Source organism: Triturus cristatus, chromosome 1_1 (assembly GCF_964204655.1).
Source record: "Triturus cristatus chromosome 1_1, aTriCri1.1, whole genome shotgun sequence".
Lineage (NCBI taxonomy): Eukaryota > Metazoa > Chordata > Amphibia > Caudata > Salamandridae > Triturus > Triturus cristatus.
Genome location: NC_140579.1, coordinates 148,566,650 through 148,580,181, shown reverse-complemented (window position 1 = coordinate 148,580,181; position 13,532 = coordinate 148,566,650). Strand labels below are relative to the sequence as shown.

Sequence of the window (13,532 nt, the reverse complement as noted above, 5' to 3'; positions counted from 1 at the left end):
TGAGGGCAGGTGAGTCCTTATAATGAGATCCCAGCCCTGTTCTCAGGCCTCTCGTCAGACTCTAGGTGAGGGTAGGTGAGTCCTGATAATGAGATCCCAGCCCTGTTCTCAGGCCTCTCGTTAGCCTCCAGGTGAGGGAAGGTGAGTCCTTATAATGAGATCCCAGCCCTGTTCTCAAGCCTCTCGTCAGCCTCCAGGTGAGGGAAGGTGAGCCCTTATAATGAGATCCCAGCCCTGTTCTGAAGCCTCTCGTCAGCCTCCAAGTGAGGGAAGGTGAGTCCTTATAATGAGATCCCAGCCCTGCTCTCAAGCGTCTCGTCAGCCTCCAGGTGAGGGAAGGTAAGTCCTTATAATGAGATCCCAGCCCTGTTCTGAAGCCTCTCGTCAGCCTCCAGGTGAGAGAAGGTGAGTCCTTATAATGAGATCCCAGCCCTGTTCTCAAGCCTTCCATCATCCTCCAGGTGAGGGAAGGTGAGCCCTTATAATGAGATCCCAGCCCTGCTCTCAAGCGTCTCGTCAGCCTCCAGGTGAGGGAAGGTGAGTCTTTATAATGCGATCCCAGCCCTGTTCTCTAGCTCCCATCAGTCTCCAGGTGAGGGAAGGTGAGTCCATATAATGAGATCTTAGCCCTGTTCTCAAGCCTCTCGTCAGCCTCCAGGTGAGGGAAGGTGAGTCCTGTAAGGCTCATCACATTAAAGGGTGAATTTGTGGATTCCTCCCAGAGACGCCACTAGGACCCCTGCTTAATTTACATATCTTTTCTTCCCAGAATGCATCTCTGCAAGATAATCATCCATATTTACTGTTTTGTTTACGCTGAAGCTCAGAAATAAGCATGAAAGCACAGTACTGCTCACAAGAAGATTTCACCCACAAAACCTGTGAAATCTAAAGTAGGATCCTACAATTCATAACTACTTTAATATGTTTGAGTTTAATATGTTTGGAAATGATAAATGTTCTTTCATTTTGTTTTCACTGGTATCTCAACATCGTAATAGCTGTTTTTCATCCCTTTAACTGTGTGTGATGTTATGCATTCTCTATTTACTGGATATGACATCATAACTTTCCTATAACTGCTGGTGATGTCATGCATTGACCATTCCCTCTTTATAGCATCCCAAATCTATCTTGCCTGCTTCTCATACAAAGTGGCAGTGATCAGTCATGTGTCCGACATAACACGATCCCATTGACTGACTGTGATGGCATACAGTGATTATTCCATATCTATGACATCACACCTCATTGGCATACTGTGATGTCATATATTCAGTAATCCCTGTCTATGACATCACACCATCCCACTGACAGACTGTGATGTCATACAGTAATTATTCCTTTCTATGATAACACGCCATCTCATTGTTTTACTGTGATGTTCTACATTGACTATTCCCTGCCTAGGAGATCACACGATCCCATTGATTAATCCCTGTCAATGACATCACACCACCCCATTGAGTCGCTGTGATGTCATATATTGATTATTCCCTATATATCACCATGCCTTTTCATTGACTTGCAGTGACGTCTTCCACTGACTATTCCCTTTCTTTGACATCTTACTGATTAATTCCCTTGTCTGTCTGTGATGTCATATACTAATCAATCTCTGTGTATGACATCATGTCATCCATTGAGTGACTATTATGTCATACATTGATGAATTCCAGTCTGTGACATCACACCATCCCATTGAGTGACTAAGATGTCACAGGAAATTAATGTTCAACACCACAAACGGTCGATGGAATGTCAATAAATGACATCAAAAAATGTAGTGGCACCTCCTGGACCAGTCTTTTCTTATTACATAATTTGATGTATGATTTTAGGGAGAAGAAACAGATCTTAAGACGAATCAAAACAGGAATTAGGTGAGGAGGAAAAAAGCATGCTGCCTGTCATAGAACATTCCTGTCTACTTCAACGCAGTTGTGACTCAGTACCTGGATCTGTACCATTACTGGTCAGTAGAAGAAAGGCCGCGAGTTTAAGATCTTCCAAGTTGGTGTGCATCTCTCCCCTCATGACCAACCTCAAACCCTCATCAATCTGCTAACCCTTACCAAAGTATGCTTGATGATCACCCTAAACAGAGAAGCCGCTACCACTGACTCAAAGTAAGCCCTAGTACTCAATCGTACCCCCTGGTAGTCACTCCAAGACCCATCAGTTGTTATTGGCATAGTCCAGGTCCTCAAACTGTGTTTTGTACCGGTCTGTTTGTACCGAGGCATAGAGGGGGTCTTGAGCCTCCACAGCCCGCGGGGCAGCTCTCTTCTGCTTTCCAGGGTCCTTCCCAGGGGCGGTGGGCTGCGACGCTCCATTCAGCAGAGTCACCACGTCTGCGTACTGGATGCCGGAGTCCGTCGCCTGCTGGACCGCTGCTGGTTTCATCACCTTCAGATTGGCGTAGCACATCTTCTGCAATGAGAGAGAAGAGAGGTCTGTAGACTCTTTAGAGGTTTTAAGGATCATGAAGGCTTCTCAATGCCCCACAGAAGAGACACAACCACATTAATTCAGGACAAACTTACTACATGATAAATTCCTATCTGGATGAGTGAGAACCAGCTGTGCCTGGAACCAGGGGACACAAAAGAGAATGATGCTCCTCTTAGGAGTACACAATATATACCATTTCCTCTCCTACAGTCACCTCCCTGTTCTTTTATTGCCTGCCATCACCTCATCAAGGTGTGGGTAGCATTATTTTATCAATTACCTTGCCATAGCGTCCTCTATTTACTACTCACACAGGTCTTGCCTTTTTGAGATTAATTTTAATCGAATAGCTAATATTTAAATATTTCTGACTTATCCAAACCTCTATTGCTAAATATAATTAACACTGCCCCTCGTTTAACGTTATTAAATATTTTTACTTATTTAAACGCTTTTACATTTATTTTTAATACCTGAATCTAATGCTAGCGCTATGTTGTTTCTCTAAAAACCTCTTCCTCAAAGCCATTTGCATCCCTCTCTTGATTGTAAGTTATTAAATTCATGTAAAAATGATTTTACATGTTTAAATTAATTTAATTTAATTGGGGAACCCATATTTTGACCCTAATGCTAATCATAACCCTAACCGATGTTTAATGACTTAGGACCATATTTAGAGTTTGGTGAACTGGTCCCTCCATCACAAAAGTGGTGCATAAGTGGACACCTTTCTGCACAAAAACAATCCTTAGAGTCATTTCCCTCTTTCAATGGGTGCTGTTGAATGCAGCACACATAGAAAGCAAAAAAAAGAAGGAGAAATATAGATATTTCTCCTCGTTACGCTTCAACTGGGAGGCGAAGCATTTTGACCCATTCCCAGGTACTTCATTGTTGGTAAATCTGTGAATGCACCAAGATCCATGGGTGGATGCGTGGGAACACCCACGCTCCACCCATGGAACACCTCCCTGGGGCAGAGTAACGCAACACAGCAATTTGTGCCGCGCAGCGTTACTCTAGATTCATCAAGCCAGGCAGGGCCACGCAAGGTGGCCTTGCGTGACTTGATATATCTGATTTAGTAGTTGTGTCACTCTTGCGCCCCCTTGCGTGACGACACAACTCAATGATAAATCTGCCCCATGTGTTTTGGTCCCGTTCGAGAACATTTTTATTTTTAAACAAACTCCCGAAGTGGGACCTTCCTTCTGAAAAACAAAAAAAGGCCCTAATGTCATGGTTATTGTTGGATTTAACTGTCCATGGTGGTCCAGGACAGGGTACTCATGTGACAGTCGCCCCATCCAAAATAGGTCTCTATGACCTGGACTGGCCACCAGGTCAAATGCTTCAACCAGCAGAGCCAACTAGGGTCACTGGTGGAAACCCTGTGAACTTGGCTGCTGGGTGCATTTATGGTCATTTACCTACTGAGGCATCTCTCTGGAGTATATCTCTTTGGGCTCCTTTGTAAGGGCCTTAAAGACGATACACAACGCTTGGACTCTATAAAGTCTATTGATAAGATATTCCGGTGCTCCGAGTTACAGTAATCGAGCCTGCTCAGAATAACGCTGCATGCGAAAAAGCGTTTACAAGGCAGACAGAACTACGCAGTGCCGTTACAAAGCAGGCACTACAACAAACGCGTAGTTACCACGCGTTCCATTAAAACACAAGTTGTTACAACTACTTGCTTTAGGGAATGCATTGTTGTATTTTAAATCCAACACCTTCCCTACTGTTGCGCAGGCTGGAGTTGGAATAGTAGAATATACTATTCCAAAGTCCAGCGTTTCCCTAAGGCAAGTCGTTGTAACGACTTGCGTTGTAATGGAACATGTGATAACTACGCGTTCGTTGTATTGCCCGCGTTGTAAAGGCATGCGTTGTAAAAGCATGCATGAATTCATCATACATCCAGGCTGCACACTAAATGAGGTTTAGCTTGAGCTGGCAGCAGTGGGAAAACCTTCCTAAGACCACACAGAAGCACAAAGCAGGTCCCTGATACTTTTGTGACATGGTTCCCCAGGGATAGTTTTACATCAAAAGTAACCACAAGGTTGCGGACCGTGTCAGGAAGAAGCAGCTATTGCTCAGTTGGGGTTGGCCAGACATTAGAGGGGAGTGTCATGGGGACTTTGTTTTCAGAACAGCATCGGAATTCAGTTTTCCCCCATTAAATTTGAGGAAATTTGTATTCAACCCGTTAACAATGTCTGTCACAAAGTTATTGAAGGAGTCAACGACATCTTGCAGGTTATTATGGATTGACAGAATCAGCTGCGTGTGGTGAGCACTGTTAACTAGCCTGATATGGGCTTTGATAAGGGTGATGAGATGCCTCATATAAATATTAAAGAGGATAGAATGAGTGCCGAACCCTGTGGAACTCCATGTTGGATAGTTTTGAAAGCAGAATGATAAGGGGGTAGGGCAACCACCTGGCACCTATATGAAAGATAGGAGCTTATCCATTTCAATACGGTCCCACCACCTCCAAAAGTGGCTAGTCTATTCAGCTATTCAGGAGGGTTTGGTGGTTGACCTTTCAAAGGTGCCCGACAGATCTAGCAGTATTGGCCGCTGTCCACCTTCAAATGGATTTCATCCAGGGCAAGGAGTAGGGCCAACCCAGTCCCAAGCCCTGGCCTAAAACCAAGCTGTTTCTCCTCTAAAACACAGTGTTCTTCCAAATAGTGGGACAACTTCCTACTGACAAAGCACCAGACTATTTTTACTATAAAAGGAAAGAGAGATATCGACCTGTAATTACGTTGTAGATTTTATTCAGCAGGAGGGTGACTATTGCCCTCTGCCACCTTGGTGGAACAGTACCCGACTCCAAAGATTGATTGCATATCTGCAACGTAGGGGGGATCAGCTCTCATTTCTTTCCATACCCTATAGCCTGATGAAGTGGATATAGCAATGGCCTGGAAACCCTCCTCAGAAATTGGGTCGAAGATTTCAAACCTGTGAGAAAGATTACCTTCATGATTGGGCCCATCGTATGTTTCGATGTCACGTTGAACAGTAACTTCGACATTAGAAGGAATAGGTGTAACTGATACCGTACTTCCATCTGGGTGTGATTCCTCCAATATCCTCCAAAATCTTGCTGATCTTCTTCTCAAAGAAGTCCGCAAGATTATCGCAGAGATCTTATGAAGATGTTATTTCCAGTTTTTGACACTATGAGTTAGGCAGATCATGTAAAATGCCAAATCAATCAATTAGTCAGTCAGAAGTTTGTATAGCGTGGCTATTCACCCGTAAGGGCCTCAAGGCGCTGGTCGCACTGGGTGCAGGATCATTCAAAGAGCCAGGTCTGGAAGTCCTTCTTGAATTGGGTCAGCAATGTAGATTGCCTGAGGTGGAAGGGCTGGGTGTTCCAGGTCTTGGCGGTGAGGTAGCAGATCTAACTTCCTCCGGTTCTGGTCTTGTGGATCCTGGGATGGAGACTAGGGCGAGTTGGGCGGAGCAGAGTTGTCTGGCAGGAAGGTGGAATGCGAGGCAGTGGTTCAGGTATGCTGGTCCTTCGTCATGTAGAGCTTTGTAGGCATGAGTGATGTGGCTGCGGCGGGGATGTCGAGGACCAATCTGGCTGCGGCGTTTTGAATGTTCTGTAGTTTCTTGAGTTGTTTCTGGGTGACGCCGGTGTAGAGTGCGTTGCTGTAGTTAAGTCTGCTGGTGGTGAGTGCATGGGTGACCGTCTTTCTGGATTCTGTGGGGATCCATGTAAACGTCTTTCGAAGCATGCACAGCATGTGAAAGCAGGCTGAGGAAACTGCGTTGATTTGGCAGCTCACTGTGAGCGATAAGTCCAGTATGATGGTCCGTCTGGGTGGCGGCGAATCCCAGAGTATCTAACCGACAGGAGTCGTCCCAGCCTGAAGGAGTTGGTCCCAGGATGAGTACTTCGTCTTGTCCAAGTTGAGCATGAGGCAGCTGTCATTCATCCAGGGAGCAACAGCATTCATTCCACTGTGGAAGTTGGTTCTGGCGGTTGTGGGTTCATTGGTGAGAGAGAGGATCAGCTGGGTGTCGTCGGCGTAGAAGACGATGTTGAGTCCGTAGCTTCTGACAATGGCTGTGAGGGGGCCATGTAGATGTTGAAGAGGGTGGGGCTCAGGAAGGAATCCTGGGGAACTCCACAGCTGATCTCTGTGTGTTGTGAGAGGAACAGTGGTAGTCTAACTCGCTGAGTCTGGCCGGTGAGGAAGGAGTGGATCCTGTCCAGTGCCTTGTCATGGATGTGGGCGTCGTGGAGTCTCGTGATTAGGGTGCGGTGGGAGACAGTGTCAAAGGCAGCCAAGAGGCCTAGTAGGATGAGGGCTTTGGTCTTGCCCCGGTTGAGGAGGGAACGGATGTCATCGGTAGCAGCGAGGATTGTGGTCTCTGTGCTGTGGTTGCTTCAGAAGCCGTATTGGAAGGTGTCCTTGACGTGATTCACTTAGATGAACTTGGAGAGTTTGCCAATGATAGCCTTCTTGATGATCTTGGATGGGAAAGGAAGGAGGGAGATGGGCCTGACGTTTTTGACGTCCTCCGGGTATAAGGACGGCTTCTTCAGAAGGGTGTTGATCTCAACGTGTTTCCAGTCGTTGGGAAAGGTGGCGGTTTCGATGGAGCAGTTGATGGTGTGGCAAAGATGGGGGGCCATGGTGGCGGCTTCTCTGTGAAAGATGTGGTATGGGGAAGGATCCGTTGGGGCTCCTGAGTGGATGCTCTTCATGGACTGGAGTGTGTCCTCTGTTGTGTTCTATGGTGCCGGGTCTAGGGTGTTCAAGCTGTTGTGGATCTTCTGATCTTGTGGTGGAAGAAGGTGCTGAGTTTGTTGCAGAGGTCTTGGGAGGGAGGAACGTCTGTGGTCTCGCTGTTGGGCCTGGCGAACTCCTTGACGATTGCGAAGAGTTCTTTGATGTTGTGTGTGTTAGCATTGATTCTGTCTTGAAGGGCCGTTTTCTTTGTGGTTTTGAGGAGGAGGTGGTGTACGTTGACAGCAGATTTGAAGGCTGTGTGAGTTTCTGGGGTTTTGTTGTTCCTCCATCTCTTCTCGAGTTGCCTACAGGTGCTTCTGGACTCGTGGAGCTGGCTTTCTTGGGATGTTGCTTGCCTGGTCTTTTCTTGAGGGGTGCCAGGGTGATCGGCGCAGTTGGAGATTGGTGGAGGTTATGTGATGTGGTGTTGGTGTACATTGGTGTAGGTGGAGTGGTTGTGCTGTGGGATTTGACGAGAAGTTCTTCAGTGGCCTTGATCCAGCTGCGACGGGGGCGATGAGGGTGGTGGTGTACGTTGGGTGTGACGAAGGCGAGATGAACGCAGTGGTGTTCAGTCCAGGAGAGTTTGGTGGTGTGGCTGTAGCTGATGTTCCCGCTGGCGGAGAAGATGAGGACGAGTGTGTGTCCAGCTGTGTGGGTTGGTGCAGTAACTAGCTGGTTGAGTCTGATGTTGGCGAGGTTCTCCAGAAGGGAGGTGGTGTTCTGGTCACTGGGGTTGTCCATGTGGTCGTTGAGGTCTCTGAGTAAGATATAGTCAGTGGTTGCGAGAGACTGGGGTGCAATAAGGTCTACGATGGTGTAGGTGAAGGGCGGTTAGGCCGGGAGGCCTGTAGATGAGGGTGCCGCAACAGGGGTCATTGGGGTTGGTCCGGATCTGGAAGTGGAGGTGTTCCATGGCCGTCATTGGGTTGTTAGAGTGCGTGGTCAGTCGGAGTGTGCTCTTGTGGATGATGGTGATGCCTCCTCCTGAGCAGTCGGGTCAGTATTTGCGGGTGATTTTGTAGCCGTCGGGGATGGGGATGTCCAGTCCGGAGCAGGGGTTAGTACAGGTTTCTGTAAAGAAAGCGATGTCAGAAGAGGTGGCGTTGAGTAGGTCCCAAATTTCGGTGGCATGTTTGTGGAGGGACCGCACTTTGAGGAGGATGCAGTTTAGCCGGACAGGTGCGCTGTTGGTCGGCTGGACAGCAAGAGGACCTGGCGTGTTGACGTGGGAGAAGGTGTGGTTGCAGTTCCGGGAGGCAAAGGGTTCATGGGCCTGCTTCAGAAATGCTACATGACAAGCGGTGTGGCGTTGAGGGTGAGGAGGGTGCTGGCGTCATAATGGTGCAATGTCCGAGAAGCAGGGTCCCTGGGTGCAGTCCAGGCGTGGATGGGCGCAGACAGGGTTGCCTTTGGCAAGCTGTGTCTGCCATTAAGTAGTGCTGCGGGGGGTTGGACAGCTGGGAGGTGGGAATGCACACTGAAGAGGTGTCGGGCCACGGGGGATCGCAGAGGCAGGGGCGACAAGGGAGAAAAAAACAGAAGGGAAAGGGAAGAGGCAGAAGCAGAGATAAAAAGAGAGAGAGAAACGCAGTAAGAGAGACAGATGGGCAGTCAAGCAGCAGAGCGGTGATGCTCTACCACTGGACCACCATGGTTGAAGTACAGGCAGGAGTCTGCGGTTGGAGGAGGGCCTCAAACTCCTGACCTTTGGGTCAGCAGCAGCAGATGGGGACAGCAGCGGCTACCAGACGGTGCTGCACTGTGGAAGGAGCAAGTCCACTAAAAGATAGTGTACTGCACTTTCACCGTGCAGCGGCCACCATTAAGTTGTGTTGCGGGCGGGGGGGGGGGGCCAGCTGGAAGAAAAGGGAAAACCCAGGAGCTGGAAGGGACACTGGAGAATGGCATGGCTCGGGGGATCGTAGGGGCGAAGAGAATGAAAAAACAGGAGGAAAAGGAAAAGGAAAGAAAACAAGCCAGTAGCAAAAATAAAAAGAGAGAGAAACGCAGATAGAGACAGAGAAAGCAGAAAGAAAGACAGAAGAGCAGTCAAGCAGCAGAGGGGTGACGCTCTACCACTGGACCACCAGGGATGAGGCACAGGCAGGAGTTTGCGGGTGGAGAAGGGCCTCGAACTCCTGACTTTCGAGTCAGCAACAGATGGGGACAGCAGCAGCTACCAGATGGTGCTGCGCAGTGGAAATGCAAGTCCACCAAAGGATAGTGATCTTCTTTGCTCTATTAGGAGTGGACATGATAGTAGTGGCATGGTAGTTGGCCTTTACTTTACATACTACCCTTTTATATTCATTCAGAGAGTTCTTTAAAAAATGTTTGTCCTCTTCTGAATAAGACCTTCGCCACTGCCTTTCAAGTTTTTTACAGGCTCGTTTTAACTCTTTTAAAGATGTTCTATATTATGGGGCAGAGGGTCGGTGAGGCTTTTTTAGATTGTGAGGGGTATTTCTTTATCTAGTGTTGCTAAGATTCCCTTCTCGAGGGCAGAGCAATTGTTCTCTACTGTGTTCTTAGAGTTAAAGGTATTAGAAAGGCTGAAAATCTGTCCATATGTCCACCTCGTACCTGCCCATATGTTCGCCTGGTGAGTTTAAGCCAGGCCCTGCCTTTCCTTGTTATGGCTGAGCCTGTCTTTGGAGTGTGAGGTTCTTTTATATTGAGGATGAGGGCTAATAATGCAAGGTCGGTCCAGTACAAAGCTAAGATCTCTTTTACTTGGATTAATCCATCAGGTGAAAAAATAAGATCAAGGGTTTGACCACCCCGGTGGGCGGGGCCATGCACCAACTGCTGCAGTCCCAGAATTTCCCTGCTTCACATTTGATTTCCAGAGATACTGCTTCTTCTTTTACTTGCTCTTGTTTTCTACTATCCCCGACAAAGACGACTGTTTAAGAATAAAGGAGAAGAACTATCTTTCGCAATCTGAAGCAATTAAGAGCCCTCCCTGGATTAGGGTGTCAGATGCAGTCTTAAACGGAACAGTCAAGGATAGAGTGACGTGCATCCTGAACTGTACTCGGACAAATATTCAGCCAAATTGATGAGCCCTTCCCCTCAAGCCCCCATTCCTAGTTTCCATAACTTCTACTGAGGAGCCAGTGAAATCCAAGCACATCTAGCTTCAGAGCTTTATTTATACAGGAGCTAAGTCTGCCAGTTCCATCTAAACAGGGTCATGTGCTTATTTTCAATATAATTCAGGGGGTTGTAACTAGGGCAGCAGGTTGCTTGGAAAACGCCAGGAGCACCCGCAACCACGGAGGACCGAATAACGATGCCTAATAGAAGGACCTCCCAAGAGAATTCGGGATTGGAGGAACAAACTCCCACTGAGGTTGCCCCATACAGAAAAAATAATAAGAATAATCTTCCATGTGTTGATATGGTTGCAGTTAAAGACTACGAATAAAAGTGGAGGCTACTTGTAGATGTCGTGGTTACAAAATAATAAGCAAGTGGATAAGATTATGATAGTAGATCAGATCGGTCTAGGGAACAAATGTCCTCAAAACAGATAAAATAAGAAGAAATAAGGATATGACATAAGGAAGTGTGATTTAATGGTAACCAACCAGTGCCAATAATAGGAGAGACATAATTATTGGTCTTGAAAAAGATGGAATAGTGAATGAAGCCATCGAAACGCGTTGACGCTGAAACTAACACAATTCGTTGGAAGAGGTTCTCCTAATGATATAGAATTATAGAAAAGGTTTAGGATGAATTATTGCTAAAAGAACTCTGGGAGAACGGATGTGTTAATTAATGACAAAATATACTGTCTTCTTTCTTGTCTCTCTGTAATGTGTCTGTTGCAGTATTAGGTGTCCAAACTGAGGAGGGTATTGTGTATTGTATATGAAGTGTGTTCTGTATGAATTGTGCTTCATGATATTAGACAGTTATATGTCTATTTTAAATTGTAATAGAATGTGTTTTTAATAAATTTAATGTACAACATTTTTATATACGGAATATAGTGTTTGTTCTGATTTTTTCAAGTTGAGATCTATGTCCTAACAAATGGGCTCAGAAATCAGGGTGTAAAAGAACTGAACTTAATTGTCAAACTTATTATTTGTGCCAAGGTACAACAAATTTTCTCTACCTACTAGGGCAGCACCCCCAGATAACCTTCCAGGGCTAAGCTGGATTTCAGCCACGAAGAGGGCCTTACAGTGCATTTTCACGCAAAGTAGTAAGCTCCACGATAAATCCTCCATAAATGGGAGGCGAATGTCACAACATTGCTCGAGTCAAAGAAGACAGTGTTTGTACACTGAGACTACCCTCGCTAAAGGAACAATCTGTTGGCGCCTAAAATCTATTTACTTGCTGGACAATAATGACACTCTTGTGACACTACTTCGGATCACCTTTTAAAATTTCTACCAAACCCACACAAACTGCAATCAGTGCTGGTAACACTACTCTAGCTGCTTGCTAGTTCTATGCGAGCCACGATGATCCTATCCCTGAAAAGTTGATGTGCACATCCTTGATTGTGGGATCCTCTGCCACAGTCTACTGGTGTCTTTTCTGTATATATTTTGCGTCCTGAAGAAGACCCTTTTCTAAATAATTGTTATCGAGGTCGAAACATCAACAGGCAACTGGTACAGTGGGCTGTTTTTAAATTGATATAGGATACATACCTGTCGACTACGGCCACCTTGGTGCTCTTCTCTAGCTCTCCTCCTGGCAGTCACTAGGTACAGGCTCCCCACCAATCCCAGCACTGCTCAAAGTAGCATGAGAGCAACACCAGGATTGGTCTGAGCGGCCCGGTTCGCCGCTCAGACAGTGCCTGGGAGTCTGTGCTGTTTCTCCAACCTTGCTGTGCAACACAGCTGGGTTGGAGAAACCTAAGTGTGCACCCCCATATCTCCTCACAGAAAACAAACCCAAAACAAAGGGTCATTGAGGCAGTACCGATGTCCTGGGGTGTTTTCACTATACAGCCCTCCCTGACCCCTACTTAATGGTAGCCACTGCGGGGACAGGCGAGCAAGACCACTGACTCATTGTCAGTGAAATTGCTCTCCCTCCCTCGCAGCTCCACCATTAAGTAAGGCATTCCCCCGAGCCCCTGCACTCTTGAGTGTTGGTGATCGAGGTCCTCCTCCACCCGCAGGTTTCCCTACGCCTTATCCCTGGTGGTCCAGTGGACCTCTGTCTCCTTCCTCTCGCTCTGCTTTTTTACTCGTTTTTCTACCCTCTCTTATTTTTCACCTTTCTGCACTTTTCTGCATCTCTGCTCGTTTCTGCTTTATTTCTGCTTATTTTCCCTTTTCCTTTATTCCTTATTTCCTCCCTTTACCTTTCCCCGATGCTGCTGCCCCCATGGCCCCTCCCCCCCGGCACGACTACTGCGACCGGCCCAATCCAGCTCGCCTCCCCGCTTCCGCCTCCAAGCAGTCCAGCCCTCCCCGACTCCTACTTAATGGCAGTCGCTACTGCGCCCGTCCGTGATCCGACCGTGACCAGCACCACGAACCCTGGACCTCCGCACCACCAACGCTACGATCCAGTAGCACTCCACGCACTGCCAGGAACTCAGACCCAGCACAACCCGACCGCAAGAACACACCCGACCCAAAGACCCTGCAATACATCCTCCTCAACGTCCGATCCCTCCACAAACACGCCACCGAAATCTGGGACCTCCTCGACAGCACCACCCCGGATGTAGCATTCCTCACCGAAACCTGGACCAACACTACCTCCAGACCAGACATCGCCACCGCCATTTCCCAAGGATACAAGATCTCCAGGAAGGACCGCCACACCTGCCCGGGAGGAGGCATCGCCATCGTCCACAAATCCACCCTCCGCCTGAGCACACTCCCGAATGAGCCCACAGACATGATGGAACACCTACACTTCAAGATACTGACCAGCCCCACCACCACCCTCCGAGGAACCCTCATCTACTGACTCCCTGGACCCCACGGACCGTTCACCAACTCCATCACGGACATCATCTCCCCACATGCATTGGCATCCACCAGCTACATCTTGCTGGAGACCTCAAATTCCAACTCGACAACCACCTGGACCCCAACACCACATCCCTCCTGGACAACCTCCACATTGGACTCCGCCAAATCGTGACCGAACCCACGCACTCAGCAGGACACACCCTCGACCCCCTCTTCACAACAGGAAACTCCATCACCTTCAGCCACAGCACTGAACTCCCATGGACTGACCACCGATGCGTCCAATTCACCTTCAGAACAACCACAAACCACAGACACCAGCACCTACTCCCATGAAGAA

At 47.7% G+C, this 13,532-nt stretch overlaps 1 protein-coding gene across 2 annotated transcripts in view; it reads right to left on the bottom strand.

Annotated features, from left to right (window-relative positions):
• Window positions 1-917: 917 nt before the first annotated feature.
• SIT1 (signaling threshold regulating transmembrane adaptor 1) overlaps window positions 918-13,532 on the bottom strand; it is a 187,245-nt gene continuing 174,630 nt past the window's right edge. For both annotated transcript variants that reach the window (XM_085623795.1, XM_085623801.1), the window contains one exon: window positions 918-2,433. In XM_085623795.1, coding sequence (XP_085479921.1) covers window positions 2,179-2,433 — 255 coding nt within the window. In that variant the 3' untranslated portion in view covers window positions 918-2,178. The remainder of the gene's footprint in view (window positions 2,434-13,532) is intronic.